Genomic DNA, 24,842 nt, shown 5'->3' on the forward strand with positions numbered 1-24,842 from the left:
ATTTTCTAAAGAAATTCTTGTCGATAGCAAGATTTTCTAAAGAAATTCTTGCCGACAACCAGATTTTCTATAGAATTTTTTGTCGAAATTCTTGTCGATAACAAGATTTTCTATAGAAATTTTTGTCGAAATTCTTGTCGATAACAAGTTTTGCTATAGAAATTCATGTCGATAATAGAATTTTCTATAGAAATTCATGTCGATAATACAATTTTCTATAGAAATTCATGTCGATAATAGAATTTTCTATAAAAATTCATGACGATAATAAAATTTTCTTTAGCAATTCATGTCGATAACAAGAATTTCTGTAGAATTTATTGTCGATAACAAAGATTTTTATAGAAATTTTTGTCGATAACAAGATTTTCTATAGAAATTCTTGCCGATAATAAAATTGTTTATAGAAATTCTTGTCGATAACAAGATTTTCTATAGAAATTCTTGTTATCGCAAATAAATTCTACAGAAATTCTTGTTATCGACATAAATTGCTATAGAAAATTCTATTATCGACATGAATTGCTATAGAAAATTCTATTATCGACATGAATTGCTATAGAAAATTCTATTATCGACATGAATTTCTATAGAAAATGTTGTTATCGACAAGAATTTCTATAGAAAATGTTGTTATCGACAAGAATTTCTATAAAAAATCTTGTTATCGACAAGAATTTCTATAAAAAATCTTGTTATCGAAATGAATTTCTATAGAAACTCTTGTTATCGACAAGAGATTTTATAGAAACTCTTGTTTACTATAAAAATTTCTCTAGAAAGCCTAGTTATCGATAAGAATTCCTATAAAAACTTTCTATCGACAATAATTATTATATAAAAAGCTTGTTATCGACAAGAATTTCAAAAGAAAATTTTTTTTCTATAGAAATTATTGTCGATAAAAGATTTTCTATAAAAATTCTTGTCGATAACAAGATTTTCTATAAAAATTCTTGTCGATAACAAGATTTTTTATAGAAATTCTTGTCGATAACAACATTTTCTATAGAAATTCTTGTCGATAACAAGATTTTCTTTGGAATTATTTGTCGATAACAACAATTGGAAATTCCTATCGGTAATAAGGATTTCTCTGGAAATTCTTGTCGATAACAAGGATTTCTATGGAAATTCTTATCGATAACAAGGATTTCTATAGAAATTCTTGTCGATAACAAGGGCTTCAATGGTTTTTATAGAAATTCTTGTCGATAAAAAAGATTTCTACGGAAATTCTTGTCGATAACAAAGATTTCTATAGAAATTCTTGTCGATAACAAGGATTTCTATAGTAAGTCTTGTCGACAACAATGATTTTTGTAGAATTTCTAATCGATAACAAGTCTATCTATAGAAATTCGTGTCGATGACAATGATTTCTATAGAGAATCCTGTCGGTAACATGGATTTCTATAGAACTTCCTATCGATAACAAGGATTTCTATGGAACTTCTTACCGATAACAGGGATTTCTATATAAATTCTTGCCTGTAGTGGGATTCTGTAACTCATTTCTGCTGTTATCGATAATTGTCGTTAAAATTAAAATGTTTATAATTTCGATAATTAACGAAAATTTTCGGTAAGCTAACGATGAATAAAAAGTAGTCGCTAGCCTCTACCCACACAAACAGTGATGTCAACCTTTCTTTATGTTTTAGTCATAATTTTGCAATTTAATTTTACCGATTTTTGTCGGTAACAGCAAAAATGAGTTACAGAATCCCACTACTGATTTCTATAGAAATTCTTGTCGATAACAAGGATGTCTATATGAATTCTTGTCGATAAAAAGTATTTTTATAGAAATATTCTATAGTAGGGATAGGTAATGGAATGCAATAATCGATTTTTTGACTTTTCGATTTTGGTCTAAAACTAATAATGCGATTATTCGGTCTGGCGATTATTACACTTGTCATAAAACTCGACTTTCGACTTTTTCATAACCGCAGAAAATCGATTATGATCGATTATTCGTCGTTTTTCGAGTTTTCTTTTGAAAATCTAAAACCGCCAAAACTGTAAAACCGCCAAATCAGCAATCAATGGGCAAACTCCAAAATCGATCACAAGATAATCGATTATGCGATTTTCCCTCCAGCCAAAAGTCGACCACGATTTTTAGACTTTTAACTGCAAAAAGTCGACTAATCGATTAATCGAAAGTCGACTTACCTATCCCTATTCTATAGAAATTCTTGTCGATAACAAAAATTTCTATAGAAATTTTTGTCGATAAAAAGGATTTCTATAGAAATTCTTGTCGATGACAAGGATTTCTATAAAACTTCTCGTCGAAAACAAGTATTTCTATAGAAATTCTTGTCGATAACAAGATTTTCAATAGAAATACTTATCGATAAAAAGATTTTCTATAGATATTCATGCCGATAGGAAGATTTTCTATAGAAATTCTTATCGATAACAAAATTTTCTATAGGAATTCTTGTCGATAACAAGAGTTTCTCTAGAAATTCTTATCGATAACAAGATTTTCTCTTGAAATTCTTGCCGATAACAAGAGTTTCTATGAAAACTCTTGTAGATGACAAGATTTTCTACAGAAATTCTTGTCGATAACAGGATTTTCCATAGAAAATGTTTGTCGATATTAAGATTTTCTAAAGAAATTCTCGTCGATAACAACATTTTCCACAAATAAATTGTGGTCGCTTGAAAGATTTATCTTGATTTCATATTAGTTCATTTATTATTCATATATTAATTATGAAAAAAAGAAACAACAACTACTTACCCAATATAGCACGCAAATGTCCTTCCAATGTCTGCAATATCGTTTGTTTGATTTCGCTTACACTTTTACCCAGAAATTGTTCACTGGCCGTGCCCAGAAGTTCGTCAGCCTGATGATGAAAATAATAGACATTCATCATCTGCATGAAAAATCCATTCATTGTTCATTCAGGGGTTTTGTTTTTGTTTTTTTTTATGGAGAATACAAAAAGGAATTTTTTGTTTAATTATTATGTGTTGATGTGGTTGTTGTGATTTTGTCGTTGTCATCATTATTCATATAGGCCACAGCGTCCGAGATATATATATTTTTATATACATTATATTTATATATGTATACGGCGGCAACAATTATTTATATATTTATATCCATATATGTTTGATAAATACAAATAGAAAGAACGGTCGTTGTTTATCAGCATATTTTCAAATATATTTTTCAAGGCAGGATTCAACGGCAGAGTATTTGGCAATAGTAGAGAGATACAGCACAGCATAAGCGCAATACAAAAGTTACAACAACACCATAACACAACAACAAGGTATCCATCAAAACAATGAGTTTTTGGTTTTCAATTTAAACGGAGGGAAAAAGAAAAAAGAAACAATAGAAGAAAGAAAATTTTAATTTAGCTTAAAAATATTTATATTTTATACAAAATTAGTTTATTTGTTGGTAGGATATTTTAAGAGTAACTTTTCCAGGAGCCCTTTTTATTAATATATTCAATATAGTCACATATAATATATTCGATATTGCAACATTTGGCTAAAAAATCTTTATCCAGGAAGTTTTACATGGAAATATTATGTCTGTTCGAGAACCTGCAAGAATCTACAATTTTCCTTTACGATATCGAACAAATAGTAAAAATTAATATATTTTTGTAGTTCTGGAACAGACCAATTGTTACAATAGAAATCGTTTTATCGATGGCAGTCTTGTTGTCCACTTCGGTCGAAAATCTTAAATCAATAAAAGTTTCTACCGAAAATCTTGTCATCGATAAAAATATCTATAATAAAATCATGTGTACGATAACAGTTTTTATATAAAATCTTGTTATCGATAATAAATTTCTTAATTAAAAACCTTCTCTAGAAAATGTGAATAAAATTGCTCATCGATAAAAATTTTATGGAAAATCTTTTTAGCGATAAGAGTTTCTATTGATATCTTGCCACTGACAAAAATTTCTACTCAAAATCGTGTTATCGACAAGAATTTCCATTGGAAAGCTTGTTATCGAACAACATTTATACTGCGAAGCTTGTTATCGCTAAACATTTCTGTTGAAAACCTTGTATCGACAAGAATTTCTTCAAAAATGCGTCATCGGCAAGAATTTCTATTGAAAGCTTGTTCAAGACAAGATTTTTTATTAAAAATTTTGTTATTGACAAAACTTTCTATAGAAAATTTTGTTATTGACAAAACTTTCTATAGAATCGCCTGTTATCGACAAGAATTTCTACAGAAAATATTTTTATCGTCAAGAGTAACTATTTAAAATATTGTTTTCGACAAGTGTTTCTATAAAAACTGTTGTTATGGAACACCGTTTCTGTAGAAATTCCAACTATCGGCCAGTTTCCATAGAAATTCTAACTACCGACAAGAGTTTCTACAAATCTTTTTATCGACACGAGTTTCTATAGCAAATCTTATTATCGACAAGAGTTTCTATAGAAAATCTTGTTATCGACAAGAGTTTCTATAGAAATTCTTGTTATCGACAAGAGTTTCTGTAGAAATTCTTGTTATCGACAAGAGTTTCTGTAGAAATTCGTGTTATCGACAAGAGTTTCTATAGAAATTCTTGTTATCGACAAGAGTTTCTATAGAAATTCTTGTTATCGACAAGAGTTTCTATAGAAATTCTTGTTATCGACAAGAGTTTCTACAGAAAATCTTGTTATCGACAAGAGTTTCTATAGAAATTCTTGTTATCGACAAGAGTTTCTGTAGAAATTCTTGTTATCGACAAGAGTTTCTATAGAAATTCTTGTTATCGACGAGAGTTTTTATAGAAAATCCTGTTATCGACAAGAGATTCTATAGAAAATCTTGTTATCGACAATAGTTGCTATAGAAAATCTTGTTATCGGAAAGAGTTTCTAAAGAAATTCTTGTTATCGACAAGAGTTTCTATAGAAAATCTTGTTATCGACAAGAGTTTTTTTATAAATATTCTTGTTATCGGCAAGTTTCTATAGAAATTCTTGTTATCGACAAGAGTTTCTATAGAAATTCTTGTTATAGACAAGAGTTTCTATTCTAACTACCGACAATAGTTTTGACAAATCTTTTTATCCACACGAGTTTCTATAGCAAACTTATTATCGACAAGAGTTTCTATAGCAAATCTTGTTATCGACAAGAGTTTCTATAGAAATTCTTGTTATCGACAATAGTTTCTATAGAAATTCTTGTTATCGACAATAGTTTCTATAGAAATTCTTGTTATCGACAAGAGTTTCTATAGAAATTCTTGTTATCGACAAGAGTTTCTATAGAAATTCTTGTTATCGACAGGAGTTTCTATAGAAATTCTTGTTATCGACAAGAGTTTCTATAGAAATTCTAGTTATCGACAAGAGTTTCTATAGAAAATCTTGTCATCGACAAGAGTTTCTATAGAAAATCTTGTTATCGACACGAGTTTCTATAGAAAATCTTGTTATCGACACGAGTTTCTATAGAAATTCTTGTTATCGACACGAGTTTCTATAGAAATTCTAGTTATCGGCAAGAGCTTCTATAGATAATCATGTTATCGACAAGAGTTTCTATAGAAATTCTTGTTATCGATAGGAGGTTCTTGTTATCGACAAGAAATTCTATAGAAAATCTTGTTATCGACAAGAGTTTCTACAGAAAATCTTGTTATCGATAAGAGTTTCTATAGAAATTTTGGTTATCGACAAGAGTTTCTATAGAAATTCTTGTTACAGACAAGAGTTTCTATAGAAATTCTTGTTATCGACGAGAGTTTTTATAGAAATTCTTGTTATCGACAAGAGTTTGTATAGAAAATCTAGTTATCGACAAGAGTTTCTATAGAAAATCTTGTTATCGACAAGTGTTTCTATAGAAAATCTTGTTATCGACAAGTGTTTCTATAGAAAATCTTGTTATCGACAAAACTTTCTATAGAAATTCTTGTTAACGACAAGAGTTTCTATAGAAAATCCTGTTATCGACAAGAGTTTCTGTGGAAATTCTTGTTATCGACAAGCGATTCTATAGAAATTCTTGTTATCGACAAGAGTTTCTATAAAAATTCCTGTTATCGACAAGAGTTTCTATAGAAATTCTTGTTATCGACAAGAGTTTCTATAGAAATTCTTGTTATCGACAAGAGTTTCTATAGAAAGTCTTGTTATCGACAAGAGTTTCTATAGAAATTCTTGTTATCGACAAGAGTTTCTATAGAAATTCTTGTTATCGACAAGAGTTTCTATAGAAATTCTTGTTATCGACAAGAGTTTCTATAGAAATTCTTGTTATCGACAAGAGTTTCTATAGAAATTCTTGTTATCGACAAGAGTTTCTATAGAAATTCTTGTTATCGACAAGAGTTCCTATAGAAATTCTTGTTATATATAGAAAATCTTGTTATCGACAAGAGTTTCTATAGAAATTCTTGTTATCGACATAATTTTTTTTCGACAAGAGTTTCTATAGAAATTCTTGTTATAGACAAGAGAGAGTTTCTATAGAGTTTCTAAAGAAATTCTTATTATAGACAAGTGTTTCGATAGAAATTCTTGTTGTCGACACGAGTTTCTATAGAAAAACTTGTTATCGACAAGAGTTTCTCTATACAATCTTGTTATCGACAAGAGTTTCTATAGAAAATATTGTTTTCGACAAGAGTTTCTATAGAAATTTTTGTTATCGACAAAAGTTTCTATTGAAAATCTTGTTATCGACAAGAGTTTCTATCGAAAATCTTGTTATCGACAAGAGTTTCTATAGAAAAACTTGTTATCGACAAGAGTTTCTCTAGACAATCTTGTTATCGACAAGAGTTTCTATAGAAAATGTTGTTATCGACAAGAGTTTCTATAGAAAATCTTGTTATCGACACGAGTTTCTATAGGAAAACTTGTTATCGATAACAGTTTCTCTAAAAAATTTTATTAGGGCAAGAGTTTCTCTAGAAAATCTTGTTATCGACAAGAGTTTCTATAGAAATTGTTGCTATCGACAAGAGTTTCTATAGAAATTCTTGTTATCGACAGGAGAAGAATTTCTATAGAAACTCTTGTCGATAACAAGAATTTCTATAGAAACTCTTGTCGATAACAAGAATTTCTATAGAAACTCTTGTCGATAACAAGAATTTCTATAGAAACTCTTGTCGATAACAAGAATTTCTATAGAAACTCTTGTCGATAACAATAATTTCCCTAGAAACTCTTGTCGATAACAAGAATTTCTATAGAAACTTTTGTCGATATCCAGATTCTTTTATAGAAAATTTTCGATAACACGAATTTCTATAGAAACTCTTGTCGATAACAAGAATTTCTATAGAAACTCTTGTCGATAACAAGAATTTCTATAGAAACTCTTGTCGATAACAAGAATTTCTATAGAAACTCTTGTCGATAACAAGAATTTCTATAGAAACTCTTGTCGATAACAAGAATATCTATAGAAAGTTTTGTCGATAACAAGAATTTCTATAGAAAATCTTTGTATCGACAAAAGTTTTTAGAGAATGTATTGTTATCGCCAAGATTTTTATAGAAGAACTTCTTTTTGACAAGAATTTTAATAGAAAGTATTGTTATCGACAAGAATTTCAATTGAAAATGTTGTTATCAACCAGAATTTCTATTGAAAATGTTGTTATTGACGAGAATTTCTGTAGAACTATCTTTATCGAAAAGAGTTTCTGTAGAGTTGTTGTATCGACAACAGTATGTCTGTTCCAGGACTGCAAGAATATATTAATTTGTACTATGTTCTCGATAGTATAGAGGAAGTATTATTATCGTGGGAAAAATGTGGAGATTCTTGCAGGTTCTGGAGCAGACATAAATTCCATAGAAAACTTTGCTACCGACAAGCGTTCTTTAATCCCGGACCACACTAGAGTGAATTTCATTAAAAAATTTCATAAAATTAGGTGTTCTTAGGTTGAATTCCCCACTACAACAATTTCGTGATTTTACTTTTCTATGGAACTTGATCTATAGATGCATAATTTCATGTCAAAATTTCAATGAAATTACTCTAGTGTGGCCCGGGCAAGAATATAAAATAGAAAGAAAATCGGCAAGAATGTTTATGGAAATACTTATTTTCGAATGGAGTTTCTATAGAAAATCGTGTTATCGATAGGAACTTATATGGACTATCTTGTTACCTATTAATTATTGTATAGAAAATTTTACCTGGATTTACATTTCAAAACAAAGAGGGACAAATAAGATTTTTACATATTGCTTTCCCCCCGAAAAAGTTACTCCATAAATAACACCGTTATATGTAATACTTATATATTTATAAAATAAATATAATAGTAAGGAATGCTCTCAAAATAAATATATTTGTAGAAAAAATGTTTTTCATATAACCTTATTTTTCTACAGTTTTTTGTATAATAATTGTCTATGAGGTTATTATTCTGAGAACATTCGTTTCTACAGTGGAATTTGGTTATAATAAACCGCCAATTTAATTAGTCATTTTCTTCAAATGAAACTAACAAACATTTTTATAAAAATATTTTAAATAACAATGTTTCTTATAACCACATTCGTATGCAATATTTTTAATGCATGTATAATTATATATAATAAATGTATTTTTATGTGAAAATATAAAATAACAAAAATAATATTGTTTTTTGTAGACATGGACAAATGTACAACACTTAATGGCAACATATTGAGAAGTTAGGTGAAAAAGGAAAAAAATATATTCCGAGTGTGAAAATAGTGAAGAAATGATAAAAAGATATATAAATCAATGTTCAACATACCTTGTTTAATAAATATTCAAAATCATATCAAAAAAGGGAACTCAAAACTACAGCAGTAAATACTCCAAAAAGAAATTACATGATGAGGATCATAAACAAAGTAAACAATAAAGAAAAAAAAAATAAATTAGAATTAAAATAAAAGAACTCAAAATAAAGGCAGATGTTGGAATTTATGACACAAAAAAGGAGGGCTACTTGCATTTCATTTCAACGGAGATATTTTACTTTGAAATGTTGTTCGCATTAAGATACATGTTCTTCGTATTTTTAGTATTTTATTTTCGTTGAATTAATGTTTAATTGTGATGGGCGTCGTACATATATAACAACAACGATTACTCAATATCAAAGGAAAGTCAATTTAATTCTTGTATATTAAATACGGAAGTACATAAAGCGTTTGGCTTCCTCGCAATGCTTGTTGGCATATTATGAGGGAATGTCAGAGCCAGACATGATTTGTATACTTGTTGGTCTTTAAATTTTAACATGAATAAGCAAACGATTTATGTATGTGTATTACACTTTAAAACGTATAAACATATTTATGGTATATTAAAAACTTTTTCGGAAAATTCCAAAATCTGCCCTTCAGTTTTATAGGATGAATTCAAAAATCATACAAACGTATGAAAACTGCAAATCATACCTCATCATCCATTTTTCCATATTTGCTAGACTGTAAAAAAAGAGAAATAGAAAAAAGAAAAAATATACACAAATAATACAGGATTTTTTTTTGTTCTAGAAAAATTAAGAAGTTTATAATAGGCAAAAAACAAACAGAACAAACTACTTGAAATTAAAATAATCTACTAGAAAATGATTAAAAAATACAAAATAATAATAAAAAAAATAAAATAAATCCTAATAAATAGTGCTCAATTATATGAAATGAAATAAGTATCTAATTTTTAACTAGAAAATTATTAAAAAATACAAAATAATATTAATAAAAAAAATAAAATAAATCCTAATAAATAGTGCTCAATAATATGAAATAAGTATCTAATTTTTAACTCCGGGATGAAACATTACAATGTGCCATAATAAATTAAATTATGTTGTGGAAAAAAGGAGTAGAAAATCAATTATCAAAATCAGTTCTCAATTTTGACAAGATTTCACTCTTTTAAAGGTCTGTGCCAAGAAACCAGAAAAAATAAAGCATACCTTAGGGAGCGATGATCAAAAACAAGTTAAACTATGAAAATAAAATAATTAAATGATTTTTTTCATGTGCAAATATGGACCAATGGTGACCATACGATACCCCCACCAACTACAACTGAACTGTTAATAAATATAACATGAGGCTTCCATAGAAAAGATCGCCTCCATAGGAGGCTTCTATAAAGTAGAAGACCTCCACAGGAGGCTTCTATAGAATAGAAGGCCTCCATAGGAGGCTTCTATAGAATAGAGGGCCTTTATAGGAGGTATAGAAGGCCCTTTATAGAAGGCACCTATAGAATTGAAGGCCTACATAGAAGGCTTCTATAGAATAAAAGGTCTCCATAGGAGGCTTCTTTAGAATAGAAGGCCTCCATAGGAGGCTCCTATAGAATAAAAGGCCTCCATAGAAAGCTTCTATAGAATAGAAGGCCTCCATAGGAGGCTTCTATAGAATAGAAACCTAAATAGGAGGCTTTTATAGAATAGAAGGCCTCCATAGGAGGCTTCTATAGAATAGAAGGTCTCCATAGAAGGCTTCTATAGAATAGAAGGACTCCATAGGAGGCTTCTATAGAATAGACGGCCTCCATATGAGGCTTCTATAGAAGGCCTCCTAAGGAGGCTTCTATAAAATAGAAGGCCTACATAGGAGGCTTCTATAGAAAAGACGGCCTCCATAGGAGGCTTCTATAGAATAGAAGACCTCCATAGGAGGCTTCCATAGAATAGAAGGCCTCCATAGGAGGCTTCTATAAAATAGAAGGCCTCCAAAGGAGACTTTTTTAGAATAGAAGGCCTCCATAGGAGGATTCTTTAGTATAGATCGCCTCCATAGGAGGCTTCGATAGAATAGAAGGCCTCCATAGGAGGCTTCTATAGAATAGAAGGCCTCCATAGAAAGCTTCTATAGAATAGAAGGCCTCCATGGGAGGCTTCCATAGAATTAAAGGGCTCCATAGGAGGCTTCTATAGAACATAAGGCCTCCATAGAAAGCTTCTATAGAATAGAAGCCCTCCATAGGAGGCTTTTATAGACTAGAAGGTCTCCATAGGAGGCTTCTATACAATAGAAGGCCTCCATAGGAGGCTTCTATAGAATAGATCGCCTCCATAGGAGGCTTCTATAGAATAGATTGCCTCCATAGGAGGCTTTTATAAAATAGATCGCCTCCATAGCGGGCTTCTATAGAACAGGAGGCATCCATAGCAGGCTTCTATAGAATAGAAGGCCTCCATAGGAGGCTTCTAAAGAATAGAAGGCCTCCATAGGAGGCTTCTATAGAACAGGAGGCATCCAAAGGAGGCTTCTATAAAATAGAACGCATCCATAGGAGGCATCTATAGAATAGAAGGCCTCCATAGGAGGCTTCTATAGAATAAAAGGTCTCCAAAGGAAACATCTATATAATAGAAGGCCTCCAAAGGAGGCTTCTATAAAATAGAAGGCCCCAAAGGAAGCTTCTATAGAATAAAAGGCCTCCATAAGAGGCTTCTATAGAATAGAAGGTCTACATAGGAGGCTTCTGTAGGATAGAAGGCCTCCATAGGAGGCTTCAATATAAAAGAAGGGCTCCATAGGAGGCTTCTATAGAAGGCCTCCACAGGAGGCATTTATAGAATAGAAGGCCTCCACAGAAGCCATTTATAGAATAGAAGGCCTCCGTAGGACGCTTCTATAGAATAGTAGGCATCCATAGGAGTTGTTTATGGAATAGAAGGCCTCCATAGAAAAGGTCTCCATAGGAGGCTTCTATAGAATAAAAGGCCTCCACAGGAGGTTTTTATAGAATAAAAGGCCTCCATAGGAGACTTCTATAGAATAGAAAGCATCCATAGGAGTTGTTTATGAAATAGAAGGCATACAAAGGAGGCATCTATAAAATAGAAGGCCTCCAAGGAGGCTTATATAGAATAAAAGGCCTCCATAGGAAGCTTCTATAGAATAGAAGGCCTCCAAAGGAAGCTTCTATAGAATAAAAGGCCTCCATAAGAGGCTTCTATAGAACAGAAGGCCTCCATAGGAGTTTTCCTATGGAGACCTTCTATTTTATAGAAGCCTTCTTTTATAGAATAGAAGGCCTTCACAGGAGGCTTTTATAAAATAGAAGGCCTCCATGGGAGGCTTCTATAGAATAGTAGGCATCCATAGGAGTTGTCTATGGAATAGAAGGCCTCCATAGGAGACTTCTATAGAATAAAAGGCCTTCATAAGAGGTTTCGATGGAATAGAAGGCCTCCGCAGGAGGCTTTTATAGAATATAAGGCCTCCAAAGGAGGCTTCTATAGAATAGTAGGCATCCATGGGAGTAGTCTATGGAATAGAAGGAAATGTCTATGGAATAAAAGGCCTCCATAGGAGCCTTCTACAGTATTGATGGTTTCCACAAGAGGTTTCTACAGAATAGAAGGAAGGCTTTTATAGAATAGAAAGCCTACTACAGACTAAAATAAAAAAAAGGACGCTCTTATAGAATAGAATGCCTCCATAGGAGGCTTCTATAGAATAGAAGGCCTCCATAGAGAGCTTCTATAGAATAGAAGGCCTCCATGGGAGGCTTCTATAGAATAGAAGGACTCCATAGGAGGATTCTATAGAATAGGAGTCCATAGGAGGCTTCTATAGAATAGAAGGACTCCATAGGAGGCTTCTATAGAATAGAAGGACTCCATAGGAGGCTTCTATGGAATAGAAGGCTTCCATAGGATAGAAGGCCTCCACAGGAGGCTTCTATAGAACAGAAGGCCTCCATAGGAGGCTTCTATAGAATAGAAGGCATCCATAGGAGTTGTTTATGGAATAGAAGGCCTCCAAGGAGGCTTATATAGAATAAAAGGCCTCCATGGGAGGCTTCTATAGAATAGAAGGACTCCATAGGAGGATTCTATAGAATAGGAGTCCATAGGAGGCTTCTATAGAATAGAAGGCCTCCATGGGAGGCTTCTATAGAATAGAAGGACTCCATAGGAGGATTCTATAGAATAGGAGTCCATAGGAGGCTTCTATAGAATAGAAGGAGTCCATAGGAGGATTCTATAGAATAGGAGTCCATAGGAGGCTTCTATAGAATAGAAGGACTCCATAGGAGGATTCTATAGAATAGGAGTCCATAGGACGCTTCTATAGAATAGTAGGCATCCATAGGAGTTGTTTATGGAATAGAAAGCCTCCATAGAATAGGTCTCCATAGGAGGCTTCTATAGAATAAAAGGCCTCCACAGGAGGTTTTTATAGAATAAAAGGCCTCCATAGGAGACTTCTATAGAATAGAAAGCATCCATAGGAGTTGTTTATGAAATAGAAGGCATACAAAGGAGGCATCTATAAAATAGAAGGCCTCCAAGGAGGCTTATATAGAATAAAAGGCCTCCATGGGAGGCTTCTATAGAATAGAAGGACTCCATAGGAGGATTCTATAGAATAGGAGTCCATAGGAGGCTTCTATAGAATAGAAGGCCTCCATGGGAGGCTTCTATAGAATAGAAGGACTCCATAGGAGGATTCTATAGAATAGGAGTCCATAGAAGGCTTCTATAGAATAGAAGGACTCCATAGGAGGCTTCTATAGAATAGAAGGACTCCACAGGAGGCTTCTATAGAATAGAATGCCTCCATAGGAGGCTTCTATAGAATAGAAGGCCTCCATAGAGAGCTTCTATAGAATAGAAGGCCTCCATGGGAGGCTTCTATAGAATAGAAGGACTCCATAGGAGGATTCTATAGAATAGAAGGTCTCCATAGAGAGCTTCTATAGAATAGAAGGACTCCATAGGAGGCTTCTATAGAATAGAAGGTCTCCATAGGAGGCTTCTATAGCATAGAAGGCCTCCATAGGAGGCTTCTAACCTAACCTTAAAATCAAGGTCAAGTTACAACATGGACCATTAAGGTCATTATTAAGGGCACTTCCTTCACAATCGAATTTAAGGCGTCTTCTCGGATCGTGTTGAAATTTTAATAGCTTGTAATCCTTGTGATCTTTACTACGAATTTACAATTTGTCTAGAGGAAGCTAATACTTTCCAAGATATGGGCCCTGAAGATAAAAAAGCTAAAAACAGACTTTTGTCCTCTACTTATTATCACTAGCAGTTCTAATCTAAAATTGGACATTAAACTTTATAGTGTTCTGGAAATTTTTTTAGCCTCAGGACGATATATTTTTATTGTCTTCCTTGTGAAGCGGCGTAGGATATACCATGGTCCATCTCCCCTTGCCTTCTCTTCTTATTTTGTTCATTTTATTTTACAATTCCAATGCCTGATTTAACTATCCTAAAGGGTTTGTGCCAATAAATTGAAGCATACTTTGAGGAGTTAATTTTGTGTACACAGGGAAAATCGTAAAAATAAAAAAATAATAAAAATGACAATGGGAAAGTGAATTTACAATCTTGGACAACAATTTTTTATTTTATTTTTTTAACACAACACAACATTTGATTACTTGACTTGCGAAACTTACATTTTTCTTATTAAATTCTCTTGGTGTTGAGAACTATAATAGAAAATATTTTCAAAAATTAACAAATAAAATTTGATAAACAAATACAATTTTAGTTTTTTTCTTACAAAATTACAACAATTTAATTGTAAGACAAAAAGAGAGTAAAGGAAGAAAGTTAAACAATTTTTGAAAGTACTTTTATTTAATTCCCAATAAAAGAATAAAGCCAGCATGCATAGTTGTACATACAACAAAGTTGGTTTTTTTTTCGAATAAAAAGTGTAGTTTTAATAATTGAATTTGTTACATAAAAATAGATTTTGGATTAATAATTATTAATTTATATATTTTGTAAATATATTAATAAATTATAAGGTGAAAAATTAAATTGTTGTTACTCACCTTCATGATTTTACATTGGGCCACACCGGTTACTGTCAATGGCACACCCTGTGATGTTTCCACACTTTCGCACATTGGATTGAGGGTCATAACGTTAAGGGAGAGCCTTTGGACATCTGTTACCAGCCACCAAGCCCATGCCCAACCGCCGACAATGGTGCGTTTTTTCGTTGAGCCACAGCAGCCACCTGAAAAGTGAGAGAATATTTTTATAAAAATTAAATTAAGAAATATTTAACAAAACACGTGTTAATACAAATTAATTTAAAAAAATTTTAAAAATTATAGTAAACAATTCTTAAAAATGCTTAAAAAATTTTATTTGGAAAAATATGTAAAAAATATTGTAATTAATTCTGTTTCCAGAAATGATTTTCAAAACTATCAAGAAACTTATTTAAAAAAAATACTTTAAAAATGTATTAAAAAAAATATTTTATAAAAATGTTTTAAAAATATTTAAAAATAAAATTTAAAAAAATATTTTAACAAATAAAAACTTAACAAAAATAATTACCTTATAAATTATTAATAAATCCAAACAAAATATAAAAAATTCACTTAAAATATTAGAAAACCCAAAAAAAATTTACGAAAAATATTTAAAAAATTTATGTTTTGAAAAAAATATTTTAAAAATCCACGTTTGAAACATTTATTTATTGAGAAAATCCACGTTTTGAAGAAGTATATACTTTTTGAGAGAAGTCTCCCTTGTCCCTTCAGGGATGTTGTGGGTACATGTGTATGTATGTATATACTTTTTGAGGCTAAGCGAATAATTATTTTCTAGTTTTTATTGCATAAAACAGTGTAAATTAATTTTTAAATTACTTTTTTATTTTTAAATTTTTAGTAAATAAGTTTTTTGACCACTGTGAACCCCATAATCAAATTACAGCCAATTAAGGCCGAAAATGAAGATAAAAACTTGAAAATACTTGAAACCGGGTGGTACCGCTATATGGGGACTATAGGAAAAAAATGGACCCATATTGGTTTTGGTTCCATATTCATGTATTGTCATCTAAATCTGAAAAGTGTGTCAGGTTTTAGTTCGATTGGTCAACTGCAAGTGTGTGGAAAATGAGTTACTAGATTTGAACAGACACCAAAGCAAATTAAATAAAACACTGTAAAAATAATTATATTCGAATTTATTTTAAAAGATATTCAAAAACAAATTTATTTTAGGAAATATACTTAAAATATTTGAAAAATATAAAAGAATATTTTAAAAAACCTCGTTGTAAAAAAATATTTTACAAAATATAAAAAAAAATTTCAAAAGTCCACGTTGTAAAAAATATTTTATAAAATATAAAAAAATTAAAAATCCACGTGGTAAAAAAGTATTTTAAAAATATAAAAGAATATTTTGAAAATCCACGTTGTAAAAAACTATTTTAAAAATATAAAAGAATATTTTAAAAATCCGCGTTGTTAAAAATATTTGAAAAATATTTTTAAAATCGACGTTGTAAAAAAATTTTTAAAATATACTATAAAAACGTTATAAAAAATATTTCAAATATACCTAAAAAAATCCACGTTATGAAAACTATAAAAAATATGTTAAAAATTCAGAAATTTTTTGAAAATTCACGTTAAAAAAATGTTTTAAAAATCCACGTTCTAAAAAATATTTTAAAACCCCACGTTATAAAAATATTTTAAAAATCCACGTTATAAAAAATATTTTAAAAATCCACGTTAAAAAAAATATTTTAAAAATCCACGTTATAAAAAATATTTTAAAAATCCACGTTATAAAAAATATTTTAAAAATCCACGTTATAAAAAATATTTTAAAAATCCACGTTATAAAAAATATTTTAAAAATCCACGTTATAAAAAATATTTTAAAAATCCACTTTATAAAAAATATTTTAAAAATCCACGTTATAAAAAATATTTTAAAAATCTACGTTATAAAAAATATTTCAAAAATCCACGTTATAAAAAATATTTTAAAAATCCACGTTATAAAAATATTTTAAAAATCCACGTTAAAAAAATATTTTAAAAATCCACGTTATAAAAAATATTTTAAAAATCCACGTTATAAAAAATATTTTAAAAATCCACGTTATAAAAAATATTTTAAAAACCCATAAAAAAAATATAATAAAATATAAATAAAAAAATAATATAAAATATTATAAAAAATATTTTAAAAATCCACGTTATAAAAAATATTTTAAAAATCCACGTTATAAAAAATATTTTAAAAACCCATAAAAAAAAATATAATAAAATATAAATAAAAAAATAATATAAAATATTATAAAAAATATTTTAAAAATCCACGTTATAAAAAATATTTTAAAAATCCACGTTATAAAAAATATTTTAAAAATCCACGTTATAAAAAATATTTTAAAAATCCACTTTATAAAAAATATTTTAAAAATCCACGTTATAAAAAATATTTTAAAAATCTACGTTATAAAAAATATTTCAAAAATCCACGTTATAAAAAATATTTTAAAAATCCACGTTATAAAAATATTTTAAAAATCCACGTTAAAAAAATATTTTAAAAATCCACGTTATAAAAAATATTTTAAAAATCCACGTTATAAAAAATATTTTAAAAATCCACGTTATAAAAAATATTTTAAAAACCCATAAAAAAAAAATATAATAAAATATAAATAAAAAAATAATATAAAATATTATAAAAAATATTTTAAAAATCCACGTTATAAAAAATATTTTAAAAATCCACGTTATAAAAAATATTTTAAAAATCCACGTTATAAAAAATATTTTAAAAATCCACTTTATAAAAAATATTTTAAAAATCCACGTTATAAAAAATATTTTAAAAATCTACGTTATAAAAAATATTTCAAAAATCCACGTTATAAAAAATATTTTAAAAATCCACGTTATAAAAATATTTTAAAAATCCACGTTAAAAAAATATTTTAAAAATCCACGTTATAAAAAATATTTTAAAAATCCACGTTATAAAAAATATTTTAAAAATCCACGTTATAAAAAATATTTTAAAAACCCATAAAAAAAAAATATAATAAAATATAAATAAAAAAATAATATAAAATATTATAAAAAATATTTTAAAAATCCACGTTATAAAAAATATTTTAAAAATCCACGTTATAAAAAATATTTTAAAAATCCACGTTATAAAAAATATTTTAAAAATCCACTTTATAAAAAATATTTTAAAAATCCACGTTATAAAAAATATTTTAAAAATCTACGTTATAAAAAATATTTCAAAAATCCACGTTATAAAAAATATTTTAAAAATCCACGTTATAAAAATATTTTAAAAATCCACGTTAAAAAAATATTTTAAAAATCCACGTTATAAAAAATATTTTAAAAATCCACGTTATAAAAAATATTTTAAAAATCCACGTTATAAAAAATATTTTAAAAACCCATAAAAAAAAATATAATAAAATATAAATAAAAAAATAATATAAAATATTATAACAAATATTTTAAAAATCCACGTTATAAAAAATATTTTAAAAATCCACGTTATAAAAAATATTTTAAAAATCCACGTTATAAAAAATATTTTAAAAATCCACTTTATAAAAAATATTTTAAAAATCCACGTTATAAAAAATATTTTAAAAATCTACGTTATAAAAAATATTTCAAAAATCCACGTTATAAAAAATATTTTAAAAATCCACGTTATAAAAAATATTTTAAAAATCCACGTTATAAAAAATATTTTAAAAATCCACGTTATAAAAAATATTTTAAAAATCCACGTTATAAAAAATATTTTAAAAATCCATGTTACAAAAAAATATTTAAAAAAATCCACGTTATAAAAGAATATTTAAAAAATCCACGTTATAAAAGAATATTTTACAATCCAAGTTACAAAAAAATATTTCGAAAATCCTCGTTATAAAAAAACTCTAAATTAAAAAAAAAAATTAAAAATCGACAAGATATTAAAAAACCCCACGTACAACAATATTTTAAAAATCCATGTTATAAAAAATCCACTTTTATAAAAATGTTTAAATATCGACGAAATATTTAAAAAATCCACGTTTTCACAAAAAAGTGTTTTAAATATCCACTTTTTTAAAATTCACCTTTTGGTTAAAAATGTTTAAAAATCAACGTTTTGGAAACAATTATTTAAAGGATTCAATTTTTGAAAAACAAAATCCGCATTTTGGAAAAAAGTATTAGCAAATTACACTTTTTGAAAATATGTAAATATGAAACAAATCCAAGTTTAAAAATTATTAAAAAATCCACGTTAAAAAAAAAATTTTTCAAAAAATTCACGTTTTGAAAAAATAATTAAAAAATGCACTTTTTGAAAAAAAAAAATAATTAAATGCACTCTAAAAAAAATATTTAAAAAATCCACGTTTTGAAAAGAAAAATATTAAAAAAATTCAGGTTTGGAAAAAAGTATTTAAAAATCCACTTTTTGGACAAATATTAAAAAAATCCACGTTTTGAACAAATATTTAAAAAATCCACGTTTTGAAAAAAAAATAATAAAAAATCCAGATTTTCAAAAAATATTTAAAAAATCCACGTTTTGAACAAATATTTAAAAAATCCACGTTTTGAAAAAAATATTAAAAAATCCACGTTTTGAAAAAAAAAAAAATAAAAAAAAACCAAGTTTTGAAAAAATATTTAAAAAATCCAGGTTTGGAAAAAAGTATTTAAAAATGCACTTTTTGAACAAATATTTAAAAAATCCAAATAATAAACAAATCCACGTTTTGAAAAAATATTCAAAAAATCCACGTTTTGAAAAAAAAAATATTTAAAAAATCCATGTTTTGAAAAAAAATTAAAAGAAATCACGTTTTGAAAAAAATATTTAAAAAATTCAAGTTTTGAAAAAATAAAAAAATCCACGTTTTGAAAAATTTTAAAAAAATCCACGTTTTGAAAAAAAAAATTAAAAAATCCATGCTAGGAATTTTTTTTTTAAAAATCCACGTTTGGAATAAAATTATCTAAAAATTCACGTTTTGAAAAAAATATTTAAAAAAAATTAACGTTTCGACAAAATGCTACAAAAATACACGTTTTGAGAAAATATTAAAAAAATAACGTTTTCAAAAAAAAAAAAAATAATTGTAAGGATCCACGCTTTAAAAAAAATAGATTTTTTATTTTTGTAAAAAAATATTAGAAAAAATCCTCGTTTAGAAACAATATAAAAAACAACGTTTGGAAAAAATATTATAAAAAATTCAAGTTTCAAAAAAATTATTTAAAAAAACCCCACTTAAAAAACACATTTAAAAAACCAAGTATAAAACTATTAAAAAAAATAAAATTGACGTTAAAAAACTATTTAAAAAATGCACGTTAAAAACTATTTTAATAAAAATAAAGTTTTGAAAAAATCTATTTAAAAAATATTTCCTATAAGTCTACGATTTAAAAACAATTTAAAAAAATTTATGTTTTGAGTAAATTTCTTAAAAAGCCACTTTTAAAATAAATCTATTTTTAAAAACCAATAAAACTACATATTTAAAAAAATTAAAATAAAACTGTTTTAAAAAATTTATTTTTTGAGTAAATTCTTTACAACTCTAAGTTTAAAATAAAACCATTTTAAAAAATGATGTTTTGAGTAAATTATTTTAAAATCCACGGTAAAAAAAGTTTAAAAAATATTTTTAATAAATCTACGATTTTAAAAAATCTACGATTTAAGAAAATCTATAAACAAGTTTTGGAAAAAAATATTAAAAAAAAAAAACATTTTTATAAATCCAAGTTTTGAAAAAATATTTTTATAAATCAATGTTTAAAAATAATATTTTTATAAATCAAATTTAAAAACAAAAAATATTTGTATAAAGTTCATTTTTGAAGAAAATTTTTTTAAAATCCACGTTTTGGGATAAGAAATTGTTTAAAACCACGTTTTGGTATAAGAAATTGTATAAAAAATTAGCATTTTAATAAATTCATTTTAAACATCAATGGTTTAAAAATCTTTGGGAAAATCAATGTTGTGAAAAAAAATCATTTTGAAAAAATCCACGTTTTAAAATTTAATTTAAAAAAATCGACGCTTTGAATTAAAAAATTCACGTTTTGGAATAAAAATTGTTTAAAAAATCCTCGTTTTGGAATAGAAAATTATTTTATCTTTTGATAAACCCGCGTTTGTGGTCTTCTGTAGTGTATTGAAAAATATTCATGAAAAATTATTTCAATAAGAAAATATATTATAATTATTGTTTTAAATTTAAACAACAAATTTATTAATTAATTTTATATTTATTTTTTTACAATTTTTTATTATTTTTTTTTTTAATTTTATTTATTTCGCCCACTTTTTTTTAATCATATCCGCCGCCTTTTCGGCAATCATAATGGTGGGTGCATTGGTATTATGCGATGTTACATAGGGCATAATAGAGGCATCGGCCACACGTAAATTTTGGACACCTTTAATCCTTAATTGGGGATCCACACATGTTGTATTATCACCATCAGCTCCCATTTTGACTGGGCCTGCAAAATGATAGCCGCTACTAGAAAAATGTTCCATAAAACAAGACCAATATTTGGGGGTTTTAAATACAAATTTCTCACACTCTGCAATGGGTATGGTTAGTAGTTCGATTTGTTTCTCTTTAAAACTTGAAGTTTCTAATAAATCCACAACATATTGGACACCACGTAATAATACCTCTTTATCCTCTGGATTAGAAAAATAACCAGCATCTATAATTGGTGGATCTTTGTATGATTGGGATCTTAATTTCAAGCTGCCCCTAGATTTGGGTTGTGCCAATAATATGTAAACTATTAAGAGGTCATACTTCTCCAATTGTTGTCTTAAATATTCCTTGTATTCATTCTTCATCCCTGATATCTGGGTAGAGGCATCCAGTTGCTGAAAGCTGCCCTTTTTCATGGCAACCAAATAAGAATGCATATCCCTCGGAGCATTGGGATTTTTGTAATCGGTGTTTAGGTATGCCGTTAACTGGCCCGTGGCAAATGAAGCCAAAGGTCCTCTGCTGTACATTAGATACTCATAAATACCATCCAAGTCTACTGATTCTGAGGATGATGATGATTCGGAGGCAGGCATCTTGAGGTATATATTGAGGACCACATGATCCTGCAGATTTCTACCAATCGGTAAATTATGGTTTAATGAAATGTTTAAGGGTAGCAGATTGCCTGAGGGACCAATACCGGAGAGCATTAGTAATTTGGGAGTTTCCAAGGCCCCTGCTGAGAGTATGACTTCTTTTGCAACCTGCACTTGTATGGATTTCTTTTCTCTGAGTAAAAATTTAACGTAGAGTACCTTTTGATTTTCTTTATCAAACTTCAGTTTGGTTACATGGGCATTTTTAATAATTTTCAGATTGGATCTGTGGCGCACCCGACCCAAGTAACTTTTGGCCGTGCTCCATCTGTGACCATTCTCAAAGGTTACATTGGCAAAGTTATAATTTAAATAATTCTCATCGCGTTTCTGTTTCAGCTCATCCCATGCTGATGTTAAGAAACTGACAAATTCCTTATCGCTTGCCTTTGCTTCAGTGAGTACCACATAACCCACAGGGTGAGTAGAATTACCCTTAGGTGTCTTGGCTTTTTCATAAAATTTCTGAACATCATTATAGCACCAACCAAAACTACCTTTGCCACACCAAAGATCATGATCGTACGAAGTTCCCTCAACATATACCATGCCATTAATTGAACCCGTACCACCCAAACAATTGCCACGACTCCAGCGACAGCGGTTACCCTTAAAGGCTTTACAGGATAAATTATTTGGCTCTAGCACATAATGAACGGCCGCTTTAGAGTTTAAAAGCTCAGAGGAAAACACGGGTAACTGCAAATGAATATAAATTACATTTCGAACATTTTCTATCGAATAAAACCTACCTCCGATTCTTGTGGTGGATCATCTCCTGCCTCTAAAAGCAGCACCTTCCATTGTGGATTCTCACTTAAACGGCTTGCCACCACTGATCCTGCTGAACCACCTCCAATAACTACAAAATCGTAACTATCCAGTCCCTTTTTCAAAGCCTCCTCCGCATAATCCTCAGGCCATATGGTTTTATTTGAAATATTACATTGAGCTGACATTATAGCCTCTACCAACAGAGATACCAAAGTATTTACTGCCCCCACACTTGTTGCGGAACATTGGCCAACACACGGATCGCTAATTGCGGTTGATGTTCCCGACGCAAATAACATTTTTAAACTGAATTTAAGAATGCTTCACTTTTTTCACAACTATGTTAAAACGAATTTTGTCTACAACAACAACAATGACAATCAATAAAAAATTTTGGCAAACAAACTGGTTTTAATATCTGTTGCAATTATGGGATTTACTTTATACTCAAGAAAAAAATGTCTGTTGAAATTAGAAACATACCAGAACACCTGTTCCCGAACGAACGATAAAGAAATTGGTTGTCCCTGCTTTATGTCAATTAAAAATAAAATCCACTACATCTTTAGAGTGAAGCACACCACAAAACAGCCTTTCCCGACTTAGGAACAGCGTTCATAATATGCATGAATTTGAGCATTGTATGAATTTGTGCATATTTCTCTTTTTACATTGCAAAACCACGAAAAATATGGGAGATTTCAGTCAAACAAGAGAGAAAAAGAACAAACTAGAGAGGAAAATAAGGGAAACAATTTGTGCATGTGATCAAATATGTGGTTGACGTAGGGGATGGGAAAGGTCCTGACCGGCTTTAACATGACAAAGCCCGGGATTTATCTTGGTCCCTCTCTCATCTCTAGTGGACACTGACCTCCCCGTGGTGTCACCTGGGGAACTGCCTTTAACACCCGTTAAAGGTAGTGAGCTAGCATGTGCCGCGCGTTCATCCATAAGAACGTTAAAAACTTGGGTTTGGGTGTTAGTAACCCTCCCCTAGAAGAAAGCAGCCTACCATGAAAAAACGAAAGAAAAGAAAAACAAACCCCTCTAAAGTTGACGACCTCCACAAACGTTTTAAGGACCATGATCTGCGAATCTGCACCTTGGTATGTTCGCACACTTTATAGAGAAGGTGCAGTATACGCATTGGCAGATGTTCTTGAAAAGTACAAGGCCGACATTACTGCCACACACGAAATACGATGGATTGGGAAAGGCGTCACAACAACACCTAAATGTGAAGCACTGTATTATAGCTGCCATGACACTAAGCATGAGTTTGGTTGCGGAGTTGTAGTTGGTCGTAAGTTAAAACATCTGGTCTCCAGTTTCACCCTAGTGAATGAAAGACTCGCTACAATTCGATTAAAAACAAAATTCTTCAACATCAGCTTTATTTGCGCTCATGCTCCCACTGAAGACAAGGACGAACAGACCAAAGATATGTTTTACGAGCGAAACTTATGGCCGTTGTCCTGCCCATGACATTAAAATTATTCTAGGCGATTTCAATGTCAAAATTGGAAAGGACAATATCGTTGGCTCAACAATCGGCAAATTCAGTCTCCACAGTGAAATATCTGACAATGAAATGAGGCTGATAGACTTCGCAGCGCCAAAAAACATGGTGGTTATTAGTACCAGATTTATTCCTCTCGATATTCATAAGAGCACCTGGTTGTCTCCAGATCGAAGAACAATGTATCAAATTGATCACGTTGTGATAGATGGTAGACATTAATCGAGCGTGTTGGATATACGATCGTTCCGAGAAGCAAACATAAACTCGGACCACTATATTATTGCAGCATAGGTACGTACCCGTCTAAACGTTGCAAATAAAGCACGAACAAACATAACACGGAAGTTGGACATCGTTAAGCTGCAAACACAACAGATAGCCACAGCATATTTCACTCAACTGGCCCAATTACTTAATGAAAGCTCTGCTCGCCCCGATAACATATCAGCACAATGGCAAAGTATTGCCCACTCCATGCAAACAGCCGCAAAATCCATACTTGGATACCAGAGACCTCCACCTAGGAACCCATGGCATGACCAGGAGGATCGGGCTGCGACCGAAGAGAAAAATGCGACATATAGGTCTACAATCAGTTG

At 29.4% G+C, this 24,842-nt stretch overlaps 2 protein-coding genes across 5 annotated transcripts in view; both read right to left on the minus strand.

Annotated features, from left to right (window-relative positions):
* Flo2 (flotillin-2) overlaps window positions 1–24,842 on the minus strand; it is a 580,663-nt gene that overhangs the window by 94,346 nt on the left and 461,475 nt on the right. For 3 of the 4 annotated variants that reach the window (XM_073979124.1, XM_073979125.1, XM_073979122.1), the window contains exons 2-4: window positions 14,786–14,973; window positions 9,412–9,441; window positions 2,762–2,870 (exon numbers count right to left, since the gene is read on the minus strand). In XM_073979124.1, the coding sequence (XP_073835225.1) occupies window positions 2,762–2,870; window positions 9,412–9,441; window positions 14,786–14,875 (229 nt within the window). In that variant the 5' untranslated portion in view covers window positions 14,876–14,973. Of the gene's footprint in view, window positions 1–2,761; window positions 2,901–8,759; window positions 9,442–14,785; window positions 14,974–24,842 lie in introns of those variants that run through there. The other variant, XM_073979126.1, reaches the window with a different exon arrangement.
* LOC141396647 (glucose dehydrogenase [FAD, quinone]-like) lies at window positions 21,102–22,998 on the minus strand. The gene is made up of 2 exons (XM_073972271.1): window positions 22,697–22,998; window positions 21,102–22,643 (listed from the first exon to the last, which is right to left on the minus strand). The coding sequence occupies exons 1-2, from the start codon at window positions 22,901–22,903 to the stop codon at window positions 21,102–21,104; spliced, it is 1,749 nt and encodes a 582-aa protein (XP_073828372.1). The 5' UTR covers window positions 22,904–22,998.

This window comes from Musca autumnalis, unplaced genomic scaffold (genome assembly GCF_047663935.1).
Source record: "Musca autumnalis isolate F117 unplaced genomic scaffold, ASM4766393v1 scaffold_3, whole genome shotgun sequence".
NCBI lineage: Eukaryota > Metazoa > Arthropoda > Insecta > Diptera > Muscidae > Musca > Musca autumnalis.